Below are 15,479 nucleotides of genomic sequence, written 5' to 3'. Positions count from 1 at the left end.
AACCTCCCGCACTAGTTCTGGCTCCTTCCTCCCCCAGTGAGGTAACATTCCACGTACCAAGAGCCTGTTTCTGTCGCGAGGGGCCGCGACACCATGCGCCACCCAACCCCCTCCCGCCGCCTGGTACACATTGCACCCGACCCCCATGTTGGACATTGCAGGTGGTGGGCCCACATGGCCCCCCCATGATGCCTTTTCGAGCTGAACCCGGCCAGGTTACATAGGCTGCCTAGCCACCAGGCACTCGCCTAGGAACACTACCCCCAGGCCTGGCTCCAGGGGCACGTCCCGGTGACCCTATTCCGGGCAGGGTAAACGTTCTTTTGTTTCCGTTTTCCATAAGGGTTTTTTGGACAGAATCCAAAAAAGCGACCAATGAAATGCTAATCTGTGAGTACGACTTGAACCCAGAGACGTGACAAAACACCGGACTGGAACACTGGACCGGAACACTGGACCAGGACTAGAGAACAAGAGGCAGGAGTTGACAAGACGGGTACTTGAGACCGGAACATAAACACCTATGAAACAAACTGAGGAAACAAGAGACTACTGATTGCAAGCCCAGCACAATGTAAACACTGATTAAGAATCCACAATCGGTCCTTCACCGCTTGCTCCTTGTATGCCTCAGCAACTATGAGATTGCAAACAGGTGCTCTGTTCTGGGTCAGTGGCAGGGAGTGGCGCCTCCTCTGGCCTGTAGGGGTATTACCCCTGGGGGTCGTGACAGTTACTGTGTTTTAGCAGGAAATGTGTTTATTGTAATTGGTTGGATTTGGGTGACACACAGGGGGAAATTGCAGCTGCTAATAAGAGAAAAAGAGAAGAGAGCCTGGGGGCGCTAAGCAGGTTGGGAAGGCTGGCTAGACGCGCAGGTCATGGAGGAAACGGGGCCCTCAGACCGAGACCGTTCAATAAATGTTTGAATGTTTCCCCGTGTTCAATAAAACATTTGAGATTAATGCTTGCATCCTTCTTCGCCCCATTCAAACCAACGGCGCTGCGCGCCACAGTATAAACAATGGAGAATACAAGTAACTACATACTTGAGTAGAATTTATTTTTGACTATCCAACTGACTGACTGACCTCTCACAAAGTAGCATCCCTATTATAATGTGCCTTTATCAGAGAAAAGCATTCAGTGTTTTATATTATGCCCATATTCATTTCGGGGAAAATTCTTTAGAAAACATTACTGATATATCAATTTTCTTGGTCTATTTAAAGGGAACAGTGTCTGGAACATTACACAATTCAAATTTAAAATCTCAAAAAATATTTCATAAGTTTTTTTTAAAAAAAAGAACAAAGTAACAATTATGAATACAGGAGATATTTTTACTGGATTCTGAATGCTGGCTTCTGTATGATGGGAGTTTAAAGGCTTTCTTAAAATGATTAGAAAATTTAAATTGATAATGTTCGTGAAAGCAATCTGTTTTGCTTAAGGTGGCACAGTGAGTAATACTGCTGTCTCACAGCGCCTGGGTGGTGCGAGAAGACGTGGGTTTGATGGGTTTGACCCCTGCTCAGTCTGTGTGGAGTTTGCATGTTCTCTCCGTGTCTGCGTGGGTTTCCTCCCACAGTCCAAAGACAGGCTGTTCAGGTTCACCCGTAGTGTGTGAGTGACAGAGAGTGTGGTCCACTGATGTATGGATGAGTGAGCCATTGTAAGCAGGTGTATCCAGCAGCATAAGTCACCTTGGTGAATAAGGTGAGTGGGCTGATAACACTACACAGAGTTCACTGGAAGTTGCTTTGGACAAAAGCATCAGCTAAATACATAAAGGTAATGCTGTATAAACATTTACACTTACCTTTATTCATTTAGCAGATGCTTTTCTCCAAAGTGATGCACATCTCATCAAAAATACAATTTGTGCCTTACATTAAGAGAAAGAGACATGTCCGCAGTCTTGATCCTTAAGTAAACCTAGTTTGTTACTATCCACTTGATGAGCCCATGTTAATCCATCGAGTAGGTGCATAAAATGGAGGATAGATGAGTGTGTGTCACAGAGAGAGTGTGTTTTACTGATGTACGGAAGAGTGACGCAGTGTAAGTAGTGTATCTAGCAGTGTTAAGTCACTTTGGTAAATAAGGTGTGTGGGCTAGTAGCACTACATAGTATCCATTGTAAGTTGTAAGAAAAGTGTCTGCTAAGTGAATAAATGTAATGTAAATGTAGATGAATCCTGATGACCTCCAACCAAAAATTTTTTTTTTTGTTAAAGAGTAAGGTACACAAACAATCACATACAATGTGGCAGTAGTGGCTGTGTAAAGGCCTATCTGGGGAAGATCATAAAGTTACTGTGCATAACTTTTAGACCGCACATGAGCTGGAGAGATCTTTTGCGAAATGGGTCTGGAAAAGGTGAGTTTTCAGACCCTTCTTGAATGTAGACAGTGTTTCTACAGTTCAGAATGAGAGGGGAAGGTCATTCCACCACAACGGAGTCAGAAACAAGAACCTCTGTGTTTTACCTTTCATGCGCAAGACCACCAATCAAGCAGAAGTATACCAGCGAAGGGGTCGGGCTGGGGTGTAGCGGTTGATCAAATCTTGTAAATAGCCGGGAGCAGTTCTATTGATGCATTTTTAGACAATAACCAGGGTCTTGAATTGGATTCGGGCAGCTATAGGAAGCCAGTGCAGAGAAATGAGTAGAGGAGATACATGGGAATGCTTTAGCAAATCAAACAACTTGTGCAGCAGCATTCTGAATTGGCTGCAGAGGTCTGATGGTAGTAGAAGGGAGGCCACACAGGAGAGAGTTGCAGTAGTCCAGACCGAAAGTGACCCGGGCCTGGACAGTAGTTGGGCCGAGTCAGTTGTGAGGTAGGGACGGAGCCTAGGAATATTATGGAGGATGTATCGGCAGGACAGGGTTGTGGCTTCGATGTGCCAAGAGAAAGGCAGACTTGAGTCAATCGTTATTCCCATACTCTTGGCCGAGGAGTTAGACAAAATGAGTGAGTTGGCCAGTTTGATTGATAGATCGTGACAGGAGGACAGGCCAGCTAGGAGGTGAAGAATCTCTACTTTGGAGAGGCAGAGCTGGAAGTGGTGATCAAACATCCATGCAGAGATGTCCGACAGGCAGGCAGCAATGCATGTGAAAATGTCTGACGCTCCAGGTGGAAAGGAAGAGATTGGTATCATCAGAATATCAGTGATATTTGAATCTATGTGAGGCTATGACCGGTCTGAGGGAGGAGGTGTAGATCGAGAAGAGAAGAGGACCCAATACTGAGCCCTCTGGGACACCGGTTGAGAGAGGAAGAAGGAGAGCTCCGCCAGACCACTTGATAGGATCTGTCAGATAGGTAGGACTCAAACCATCTTAGTGCTGCTCCCTTGATCCCAAGCTGACTAAGAGAGGAACACTGTATTGCATTACATAAAACATTCTATTTCAAGACTGCAGTGTTACAATTTAGATTTCATGCATTAAAACCTTAACTTTAATGTTCACTTGACATCTAGAACTTACCTAAGTCTTATTTTGACAAAGCTGGACTCAGTATGAGGCTTCTGAAACTTGAATGGGGTTACCTTTATTAGTGTTTAAAAACAGTTCTGAAATTTCCATAGAGATGGGTGAAAGGATTTTTTTTTTTTTAAAAAAAAAAAACCATTAGAATAAGCCTTCCACTAAACAAGTGATCTCAAGCTCTTATGATACTACAGACCAGGGATGCCAACTCTTTTCCTTGAAGATTACAATTTTAAAAGAAATTCTGAGCTTACGATGGCTAAAACCCATCAACCCTTCTCACTCTCTCAGACAAAGGCGGAGAAACCCTGCAAAACAAGTTGTAGACTTAAGAAAGGAATATTTCTATGTACAAGTTGTAGTTTTTCATTTGGTCAGTGCTATAATGCAATCAGAATTTTTCTCTTGAAGTTTCCTTAACTGAGAACTTTTCAGACAGAAGTACCTTTTTTCTGCTTCATGTTTTTTTCACCTTCAGTCCCTGAGGCAGCCTTTGAAGAACTTGTCTGTTTAGGGCCTTGGTTAGTGTTCCCTTGACTTTGTTGTCTTGGCTCTGGACCCCCCTGAGCCTTCAAATGATTCTTGGATAAGTCAGGGCCATGTGGACTACCTTGAAAGTTGGAGTTTTCACCCCTTCTGCTGAAATGTGGCCTACTCTGATACATGTTAAACTTCACCTGGTCTTGTTGGGCGAGCAGTTTGCGCTGCTCACGGATTTTCTTATACTCCAAGTAGTGGTTGACCCCCTCAGAGATGACAGAGGTAACATTCTTAATCAATTCAACACGATCCATTTCTTGTCTCTCCTTGGCCTCTTTCATCTCTTCTTGAAGCTTCTGGATCTCCTCCAGCATGACTGCCTGTTTTTCTTGAAAACCTCTGCTCATGAGCTGCTCCTGTTCCTGCAGCTTGCTTTGCAAGGCACACGCCATCTCTTGCTCAGCTAGAGTTGTCTCATGTACCATCTTCTCCTAAGAAAGACCAAGCAGCAAACAATTGTTTTTATCATTTGGAGTTAAACTAAATGGGCATATTCATCAATAACCACCCATCTTAAGGCTTTATAAATACCACTCGCAACACAATCCAAAACTATCAAATAACTCATCACAGCATTCACAGGACATCACTGAAATAATGTCGGTGAGTATCAGCATACTGAGGAATATTAAAAGTTTCAGTCCAGTTCCAGTCCAAGAGACTGGACATTCATGTTATTGCTGGGCTATGTCAATGTTTCAGCTGGTGTTCAATACCACACCATTTAGCAGGTTAAAACTGGCATCGTGACTATGTTACAGTAAAAATTCCCTTGCAGTCTTCAGGACAGAACTTGAGTAACAGCGTATAGAATCGTAGAGAGGTTAACAGTAATTCAGGAAAGAGAGAGAAAAAAAAAACAGAAGTTGATTTTATTTAATTTTTTTTAGATATCTTTAAAGAAAAAAAATTTAATAAAGCACTATACCCGACGTGCAACTAAAAATTAGAAATATTTCATGTTTTACAGAAGTGCATACTGTGATGTGAAAAAGTATTCCAATTATCATTATACATGCATCTTTTTTTTTGTTAAAAATTATCTTTGTCAGGTCTAGTAGTATATTAAAAGAGCCTGAGAAAGTAACAAAAAATTAAACCAGAAGTGATGTTACATTATTTCCTTTGTGTAGAATGAAATGTGCATGTTCTGCTGAGAAAATGGTCTGGCTTTACCTCCAGAGCGTGAATGTTCTCTTCGAAACGTATCTTCTCATCCTCCAGCTGTTTTTCTGCCTGCTGCCGTTGCTCTGATTCTCTCCTCATTTTCTGCTCAAACACAGCTGCTCTCTGCGTCTCTTCTGTGACAACAGACACAAGGACTGGAAATGATATCTCCCACCTCGCACAGTTCTTTCCAGAATCCCTAGTTTGGTGGTCAGTGTTGACCTCGGATTTGTTCACCTTGAAAATTAAACCCTCTGTAAGAATGTAATAAAAAGCAGTAATGCTGGAGAGCAAAATGTATATTGGTTATTAAAAAAAAAAAAAAAAAAAAATCAAGCAATGGAAACATCAGTTAAGACTTTGCTGAGGATAATTTAAGAATCACTAAGAGTTTAACATTGATGTTTCAGAAACTTAAATGTATTATAAATTAAATAAGGCAAATTAACATTGAGTACACCATATTTATTGATACAATTTGATAACATATACATAGAATCTCAGTTTTTCCAATTTACAATTGTTTCCGAGTTACACCTTTTGATGCCATAAATGCAGAAAAGCAGGGAACACAGCTGCTTTCAAAACCCTAACCCTTTCTTCAGGGCTTTGTATTGATAGACAGTGGACAATGCCTGGAGCCCATGACCTATCAGCGGAAAGAGATGGTTTGTAAAAAAATTGCCCGACTTGTCTTCTTTGGGTCTCTCTGCCTTAAGATTTTCAATTTCCTGACTCATCATTTCAGCCTTGTCCTTGAAACCCTTCTCCAGGAGATCCCTTTGCTCTTTGAGCTTGCATTCCACGGCTCTCTCAGCCTCCTTCCTTTGGCTCTTCAAATCTTCCTCCATCTTCTCTCTCATCATTTGCAATTTTTCCTCCTGACTCCTACGTTCGTCCTGGAGGGTCCTTTCCAACTCTAGCCTTTTCTGTTCTTCAGCTTTCTTCTCCTGTTCCAACATGGCAGCTTTCACCTTTTCTTCTGTTTATTCAGTTATAATAATGGGAGGAAAGGAGAGAGAAAAGTGGAGTAGGAAGAAAACAACTTTACCTGCGATTTTAGAAAGTAGAGTCTGCAGTTTTTATTTAAAAACTCTACTGGCAATTTAATTACTGACATTTTATTGTAAATTCAATCAGTTCTGAGTTTTGTATTATTCAGCTGAGATTTGAATGATGATAAATTATGCCACAGAATTTAAAGCCTGCTGCTGAAATAGTGACTGTTTAACTTGTATAATACTCCTGGAGGAATGATGACTCACCATGAGCACAGTGATAACATTCCTTTATCTGTTGCAATAGAACAGTGAGTGAGCCAATAAAATATAATTGTGAAAAGTTGCTCAACTAGATGTTAGCCAACAGCTAGGAATTTCAGATTTCCAGTAAGCAGAGAATTAAATTGTTACACACAAAGGTGTGTGTCAACTAAAGAATTTCCCCTTTCAAATACACGAGATATTCCCTGCAACCTCGTCCCCATTTCAACAGTTTCAAAAAGTCTCTTCTCATTCCACCACCATTTTGTTCCTTGTCACAATCAAAAGCTCACATCTGAACTGTGACCTTTGGCTTACTGTGGTACCAGACAGCATAACAAGGACACACACCCAATATATTTTCACAAACTACATTCCATATGTATTTTCTCTTGCTTTTTTTCCTATTGTCACCGGTGTCACCTGTAAGGTAAGCGTTAGTCTCATCAAGTTCAGATGGAGTGTATGGAACTAGTCTACCACTGAATTCTTCCTTGCAGGCCTTTGTGTTGTGAACATGGTACAATATTCGAACTCCACACACCCCGAGCTGGACTCTGGCCAAATGTGCAGCTCAGGAGCTTGAGACTTCCACTTTACCTGTTGCACCACCATGCCGCTTGTGACAACCAAACGTGTTTTATTTTTTGTGCTCTGCTCTGTGTAACTTTGCTGAGAAGAGTTCTAGATTAAAACTGAATTGAATGGAATAGTAACTAACTACATTCTCATATCCAAAAGGAGCTCTGCAGCCAGTTGACCATTAAGCCCAAGATCCAACCTTGGGAATTTTAATGCTCTGTCATCTACTACACCACACTTTTTAGGCTGCAGCCAAGATTAATTGTTTTACATTACTCAATGATCAGCATACAGAACTATTGCTTCTCAAAAAGAGACTGTGTAAAAATAAATTAACTTCATGCATTTTGACTTTATGAAGAGACATGGAACAGTATTTCTTTAAAAAGCATAAAGTTTTAAACAAAATTTTGAATTACAGGCACCACATGATTTAATGTTGTTGTCGGTGACATGCAAAAAATCCATCTCCCATTATGAATAAACTGGCATGGGTATGTTATTCTGAAGATCTGCATGAAAGAATTGGCAGTTACCTGCAGATCAGTCACTTCAGCCAAATTCCAGAGATGTACATCCTCAGTAACAAAGGTTTTAAAACAAAGTGTAGATCAATTCAGTAAACAATTAATACTTGCAAAGGCACTTACCATGTATTTTCCTCTCCTTTTCACTGATGTTCTTGTCAGCCTGAAGAACTGAATTTGATTCCACACTTTTTTCCTTCAGGAAGTTCTCCAAGACCTCCTCTGCCTGTAAAACAGATTTATTATTTTGTAGTAATTAGTGTGTGTATTCTCATATGAGTTTCCTGGAGTTAGATTCATTCTCAATGTTGTAGGAGGATGACAAAGTACTTACACTAGAGATTCTCCTAATTGGACTTAGAGGAAAAAAAACAAGTTACCTCTATAGAAATATGAAAGCTTGTTTGTAAAAATGCATTAAAGTACTTTAATTGCTTCAAAATGATCACAAAGGCCAACAAGACATCACACAATTAGTAGCATTCTTTACCAATATACAGTAAATGCAGTGTACTATGAGTTTGACCTTGCATTCAGACATAAAACTGTAGCCAACTGGAATTTGAAAGTAGACCAAATACTGATTTTAACAATTTTATACAATGTATGTAATAAAGAAACTTATATGGGTGCATATAAGGAGGGGGGGGGGCGTGGTGGTGCAGTGGGTTGGACCGGGTCCTGCTCTCCGGTAGGTCTGGGGTTCGAGTCCCGCTTGGGGTGCCTTGTGACAGACTGGCGTCCCGTCCTGGGCGCGTCCCCTCCCCTTATGGCCATACGCCCTGTGTTACCGGGTAGGCTCCGGTTCCCCGCGACCCCGTATGGAACAAGCGATTCCGAAAATGTGTGTGTGTGTGTGCGCAACAGTTTGTTCTCATATGTTCAGCTGGATTTTTTAATATTAACAGGCCATCCACTTATATGAGTGATGCAACAGCGGTTCCTGATTCTGAGAATTCAACGAACAGCCTAGGTGTGAGCACCTAAACATTCTCCCTTAGGCTGACTTGCACATTCATATATGTGGGTCTAGGTGACAGTTGCTAAAGTCATAATTAATTGAGCAACCACAGGAAATTATTTATCCATAATACCTACCTTAACGCCCTTTTTTGGCCTTTTGCGATACTCAGCAACAAGGTTGTCATGATCTGAACAATAAAGTTCATATCCACCAGGTTTAGCATAAAACCCATTTTTCAGCTTGTTGGCCATATCCTCAGACAACTCTGATAGTAGCTGCCTGCAAACTTTCTCAGACATGTCCTCATTTTTGAGGAGAAAAGAAGCATACTCTTTATTGATGGCATCCTGCAAGACCAACACAACAATGAATTAGTGGGGATTTGCATTACGTCACAGGTAGTGATGTAGTGAGAAGCCGGATGGGCTTCAAACCTACCGCTAGAGTTTTCAAGTACTCGCCACTGTCATCGTTGAAGGATCGACTCATGAAGGTTTTGGTGGCCTGAGAATCCCAGTTTCTATGCTCATTTGACATCTCCTCCATGCTTACTGGAAAGGTCAGGCCCTGCATGCCCCTCTGATAGACCTGCAAGCCTTCCTCAACAGCCGCTTGGTTTTCAATCTGGGCCATTGTGAGCACAGCATTTTCCAAGCAAGGCACACCACCACTAGCAATAGTCTCCACATAGGTCTTGGCCAGGTGGCTAAGCACTGAAACATGTTGAAACCATATGAACAACTCATGTATGTAAACATAAGGGGGGGGGGGGGAATAATGTCCTGGGTGTAAAATACTGTTAAAACAAATCACTACTTTACATATTTACAGAAAAGAGCACTTATGAATACATACTTTGACTATAAAAGTAAATGTCAAAAGTTTGTCTCAACAAAAGCCCTGTTATTTAATATGACAAGTCATATTACATTTACATGGATTCATTTAGCAGACGCTTTTCTCCAAAGCACATATATCTCATAGAAAATACACTGTGCGCATTACATTAGCAGAAAGAGACACTTTAGATGCAAACGTGTGATTTTTAAGTGCAGTTCCTTCCCACCATATGAACCAATTTCATCACATACAACTTTACCAGATTAGCCACGATTCCTAATCACCTTCCTCGTAATTTTTTTAAAATATAGAAAAATTTGTTACATTACTGGTACAAATTAAAAGTCAAACACCACACAAAGTACAAGTATTCATTTGAAAACTGTGGACTCACTTCTTCCTGTAACGGGAAGCCCTCCTTTCACTTTTTTCACGCTGCTTTCCTTGAAGATGTAGTTACAGAAGTCAAAAGCAACTGCTTGAAATGATGGACTCAATTCACTTTCCGTCATAGACTCGAGGTGTGCCATTTTCTCTGGGGGTGCAGGGGTTTCAAATATAAAACATTTCCTGGTTGGGAAGTAATTACGAATACACTCCCGTGGCAGATTGTAATCAACTGTCCTCCTGTCCCTGCCTATGGTAAAAGAAAAAAGTGGTGGTCATTGTTAGAACAAAGAAAAATGTGGGTCTAACTGAAATGCTTACTCAAACGTAATACGCAGGTACTTAGAATAATAAAATCATAATGTAGACATGACTGCAGTAGAAAAAAAAACTACTCTTCTAAATTCTCCACAGATCTTGTAATCCTTTCCACTCTTCAGAATTATGCATAAGAGCACTTTTGAGAGAAACTGAAAGTATGACATTAGGAACATTAAAATTTAAAATTCTGCATCACTCTATATTAAAGACAGTTAAGATGGAATGTTTTGGTTCTACAATATTGTCAACTATGTATATATTATACAGTATATGAGGTAGTGGTGTAAGAATGTTATCCTTACATCAGCCAGTGGGGGGCAGGAATAGCTACTGTATCAAACGTTGCCGGGGTCTGTTCTTTTTCAGTGTTAATTTATGAAACTTAAACAAGCCAATGGACTAGTGTAGCACTAACATCACCGATGTATAATCACGTGTAGCATGATTCTTACCTTTTTTAAGAGTCAGTGCATGTTCAAGATACTGATCTTCATTCACCTGCCTCCCATCTATCTCCAGTAGCAAAGTGAAGTCCCGCACGGCCCACACAAAACTGGGGAAGAACTGAACAAACTGGGCGTCTTCGGCATCATCATCCTCGGCAGATGAAGCACTGGGGGCTTTGACCTTAATCCGTTCTGTCAACTCTGTGACGTATCTGCAGAGGTTGAGGAACGATGGCCTGCTGGAGATTTTGGGTTCAACTTACAGCCACTAAAATGTCTTCACGCTTCCTGGTTGTGACTCAAAACACAGTATGTTGTTCCACACATAGCGCTAAACAGTATCACCCACTCTTGTTCTATTTCAGCGTTTTAACGCAAAAGATCAAAGTAAATTACTACATCACAATGAGCAAATCCCACATTCTTTAAAGCCCTTTTACACAAACTACAACCAGAAACTGTGACTAGTGACCTATAAAAGCAGTTTTCTTGAAGTAAGCTTGTCTGGGATGGATACAGCTGTCATCAGCCAACCCTTCTTTGAGTTGAGCACACATTTTATTGTACTATAACTCAACAAAAGGATACTGGAGGTTTTCCACAGCTTGGTTGTCTATAGTGCCTCGACTGTTGTACACAAGAGTGCTGCTCAGCAAGATGGCAAGAGAGAAAATCCAGGCATCATTCTTCTGGTCACCCTGAAGAAGTTAGCCCACATCACCAGGTTAAATAAATTTAAATTTTATTAATTACAGTTAGAGTCCAGTCTGTTCATCTTTTGGTGTTCCCTGGAAACATGCAGATGACAATGTAAAAGAATAAAAAACAAAGTTCTTAAATGACACCAAAAACACTGGTTGCAAATAATACAAAATATAGAAAAATATGCAAGTTAAATTTTGGTAATACTTTGAATTCAAAACTGTTTCATTGCTTCTTGGAACAGTGTCTTGAAAGTGTTGAACTACTTGCAGGTGGATACTGCAGCACTGGTCAAGCAAAGACTCTAGTTTATAAAGAAACTGAGGTGTTGAAGGTCTATGTGAAAGGCAGATTTTCAACACCTTGTCCAAATGATCAACGATATTCACATTTGGCAACTTGCCGTGACATGGAAGGTATGCAACTTCATGCTGGTATTCATGAGAAATAAATTCTGAACCACCTGAAGTGCATGTATGGAGCCACTGTTGCTTTGGTATGAAAACGCAGTAAAGAAACAATGTTTGCACTTATACAAAGATAAACTCTTTGACATACACAGATTCCCATAGGATGGACACACAAACAAATACAGAAGACAAACTATATATAGGAAGTTTGCAACAGATGTTGTGGCATTAAGAAACTCTCTGGTTTCAATCCAAAAACTAACTTGTCCTGATCTCTGCAAGTGTAGAATACAACTCATTACACCATACTGCTTTGTTCTCCTGCTTGGACCTCCAATTCTCATGTGTTTGCTTCAGAATGGGTTTTATAAATTTATCAGAAGTTCAAGAAATTTCCAAATGACAGCCCTGCCTAGATTTTGGGAAGCGCGTGACATCTGCCTTCCGTTTTTCTACTGCGACATTTCCTCATTTGAAATAGACAGTCATCGTTTTCATCATTGCTTCCCTGGCAAAATTCAAACAGTAATCAGCCACCCATTAATTTTGAAACTTGTACAGTTATTGCCACCATGTTACTGAGTACAGAGATTAGTGACACCATGTGATCTTTACAGTTACACTTTGGCTGATGCTACATTATGTTCTGAACCTCCACTGCCCCTTGTTTGCTAAAGCCACTTGTTTCCTGATACTGTAACATGGCTCCATTAGTATAAATAGGTGTCAGCTTTGAGGCTACGGAATGTATCATATTTAACCATTGAAACGAATGGTAATGTCCTAGACTGATGAGAAGTCAATTTACAAATGGAACGTATTATTCTCGCAAGATGACGAAAGACTACAAAAAGGTGTTGTTTGTCAGACCTCTTTCACAGCTGACACACTGATAAGTGTCCTTCATCTTAAATGTGACATGCATGTAGGTGGATTTGTAATCAATACTCCCCCCCTATTATTTTTGTAGCTTCTGTGCTTTTGTTTTTATTTCTTTTGTTCGGTATTTCACGACTGCCCATGTGTCAGAAAAGTGTTTCTTGGAGATTTCGAGCAGAAACTGGTTGTGTGTAGTCTGACATGTATAGATTACTAACTTATTTTTATTTTTGATTTAATGTTTACTAAAAAATATATTATGATCAGTTCCTCACCTTCTCCACATCTCCTAGTCCCTCAGTGTCCAACAGCACCAGAGTGTGGCCCTCTTTCACTGGATGAGGCACACACCACATCCAGATGCCTTTGGTCTTGGACTGTACGGTGGCTCCCAGGGCAAATCCTGGTGGGAACAAAGAGACTCTTCAGAACAGAGGAATAATCACTGTAGAACAAGAAAAGGCATGGGTATACCCATGTTCATAGTTTTACGAGCGGAAATCAGTCCCACCTTTCCTCTTGCCAGCCAGCTTGTTCATAAGGTAAGACTTGCCAGTGCGGTACAGTCCTACCACTGCCACAACCACCACTGGCTGATTGATCCTCATGAGATACTCTGTCGCTTCTTGAACCACTCTGAGGGTCCCATCAATGTTTTCAATCAGACACACTGGGGACTCCATGACTGTCACTATTGGCGCCCGCTATCTTGACCTGCAGTGACTGAACCATAAAATGGCATCTTTATTTTTAAGAATCAAGGGAACAATGCAATAGATGATGTGATGGACTATCATTTGGAAGACCTTTGGATAAATTCTTATTTCCTCAGTATAAAACATTTCCCACACCCCTTCCAAGTTTTGTCATTTAACCACTAAATGTGGATTTTAGAATTGCATAGCAGGACACACTAATACAGTCTAGTCCAAGTCATCAAGTTTGTCCACCAGTCTTTATTCCGCAAGACAAAAACTACCACTTGACCTACATTCCACCCGCTCTTACTCTATAAATTACACTATCCACTTCCTATCACTGAACCCCAAAATTAAGAAAAGTTCCTCTTTATACAATGACATGGTCATGGCCTGTAAGGTGGTTTAGCTTAAATATTATTTTGTATATATTTTTAATTGCAAGGGGGTGCGGTGGTGCAGTGGGTTGGACCACGGTCCTGCTCTTCAGTGGGTCTGGGGTTCGAATCCCACTTGGGGTGCCTTGCGATGGACTGGCGTTCCGTCCTGGGTGTGTCCCCTCCCCCTCTGGCCTTACGCCCTGTGTTGCCGGGTAGGCTCCGGTTCCCCGCGACCCCGTATGGGACAAGCGGTTCCGAAAATGTGTGTGTGTGTATTTTTAATTGCTTAAGATAGGTCTTGATTAAAATTTTAAATAAGCTGTCATTTTCCTTTCTCTTGGATTTGGGACTTTTTTTTGAAGTTCAGTTTCCGCCATTTTAACTGAGATGCGGAAGGAAAAATGTTTCTTAGCAGCAGCAACGTGTTAAGTTCCACAAAATCCGGTAGTTGATATAATAAATCACTGCCAAGTTGCAAGCACTTTAGTAAACAAAAGCTGCCGTGTTGACGTAGTGGGGAAAATGGATAAAAATGTGTCTGCTTAAGAAATCATGTAACGAACATCATCATGATGATGATCATCACGATGTTAGTGAAACCGAAAGCGAAGGCTTGGCGCAGCCGAAACAGAAGACAGCTCAGATGAGGGCTAAATTATTTACGCGGTGATTGATTTTACATATATACTTAAACTCGTCTTTTTTAAGATCTATTGTATTGTTGCCTCAGAGACGCTCCGTTTCATTAACCTTAACAGTCAAATTAAATAATTCAATCACGTGCCCAAAAATTTGTTCTTGCGGCGCGCGAACCAAAACAACTTCTTGTTCTTCGCTGTTCCTTCCGCGCTCAAGAAATGTACTTGTTTTATCATGTCTTTAAGACAAAATCGCAATACGTGCACAAACACACCAGTACACTTACCTCGGTAAAACGTCCTGTACTGTAAACTTGTGCTACCGCAACAGCTTTTATAAGGCGTTTAGACTGTAGGCGCGATAAATGTACTGGGAAAGTGAAACCAAAGAAAGGAAGGAGCCAATCCCATCCGCCGAGCGCTCCTCCTGTGCCTCCGAAAATAAACTTTTCAACATGGTGCAATAAGACTAGTGACTTCTGGTTTTCGACAAGTATGGTGGCTTGGAGTGCGGGTTGCTCTACGACTGTGACGTCACGCGTAATTTAACATTTTACGTCCTGAATACAGTAAAAGAAACGACAGAAATGCTCATTTTCACTGCACAAAACGGCACAAACAAAACATCAGGAGTTTCCGTTGGGGGGCAGCTTCCTCTAGCTAGGAGCTCTACCTTAGTTGGTTTCCTCGCGATTAATTTCACTGAACTGATTCTTCTTGTCACCAAAAAAATTTTACTATGCTAATGACAGGTTGTGTCAGTATAATCAGGTACAACACTGATTTACAACGGGGTATCCTGAGACAAGGATATTTACAATATGTAATTTATTTTTGACTCATGACATTCTGCCAATGAGATAGTTATTAATATTAAGTTCAGGTTTAATTATGTGTGTAAATAATAGTGACATTCATACACCAGAATAGATTAATTACAACTAGTCATCATTTGTTTCATTTTTGCAAAAAATTAGGATGCAAAAGCAATTATTATTTATTTCCTCATTTGTGTGCTTACGTTTTAAGTAAAGAAGGAAGTTATTTTGGGTCCTATCTTACTGGTGTCCTTTTGAGAGTGAAAAGTCGTTATACCTGTTGTATTATGTAAAAATCAAGGCCTAAGCAATGTTCTGCAGATAGCTGCTAATGTTTGAAAGGTTATGTTGGAACTTGTAGAGCTGTTACCCCGGAGGACTGAGTTCTCCACCCTTGTTTACATAGATAGTA

General features: G+C 40.7%; 1 protein-coding gene across 2 annotated transcripts; it reads right to left on the bottom strand.

The window, feature by feature from the left end:
- Positions 1-3,545: 3,545 nt before the first annotated feature.
- Positions 3,546-14,857, bottom strand: LOC108934728 (guanylate-binding protein 1-like). Of its 2 annotated transcripts, XM_029249545.1 has the most exons (11): positions 14,537-14,857; positions 13,045-13,256; positions 12,809-12,936; positions 11,131-11,240; positions 10,549-10,754; positions 9,783-10,025; positions 8,987-9,261; positions 8,683-8,895; positions 7,708-7,810; positions 5,223-5,347; positions 3,546-4,477 (listed from the first exon to the last, which is right to left on the bottom strand). In XM_029249545.1, the coding sequence occupies exons 2-11, from the start codon at positions 13,214-13,216 to the stop codon at positions 3,938-3,940; spliced, it is 2,115 nt and encodes a 704-aa protein (XP_029105378.1). In that variant the 5' UTR covers positions 13,217-13,256; positions 14,537-14,857; the 3' UTR covers positions 3,546-3,937. The 2 variants fall into 2 exon arrangements, with proteins under 2 accessions (XP_029105378.1, XP_029105380.1); XM_029249547.1 differs by lacking the exons at positions 3,546-4,477; positions 5,223-5,347 and adding an exon at positions 5,660-6,195.
- Positions 14,858-15,479: the final 622 nt, after the last annotated feature.

The sequence above is a fragment of the Scleropages formosus genome, unplaced genomic scaffold, assembly GCF_900964775.1.
Source record: "Scleropages formosus unplaced genomic scaffold, fSclFor1.1, whole genome shotgun sequence".
NCBI classification, from domain to species: Eukaryota; Metazoa; Chordata; class Actinopteri; order Osteoglossiformes; family Osteoglossidae; genus Scleropages; species Scleropages formosus.
Note: the sequence above shows the minus strand (reverse complement) of the source record. Positions and strands in the feature narration are given on the sequence as shown.

Excerpts from the sequence above, each read along its gene's own strand:
- LOC108934728 (XM_029249545.1), bottom strand. The coding sequence starts at position 13,216 with ATGGAGTCCCCAGTGTGTCTGATTGAAAACATTGATGGGACCCTCAGA. Across the intron at positions 9,262-9,782 it reads GCTTCCCGTTACAGGAAGAA|TGCTTAGCCACCTGGCCAAG; the intron begins GTGAGTCCACAG and ends AACATGTTTCAG. Across the intron at positions 8,896-8,986 it reads AGTACTTGAAAACTCTAGCG|GATGCCATCAATAAAGAGTA; the intron begins GTAGGTTTGAAG and ends TTGGTCTTGCAG.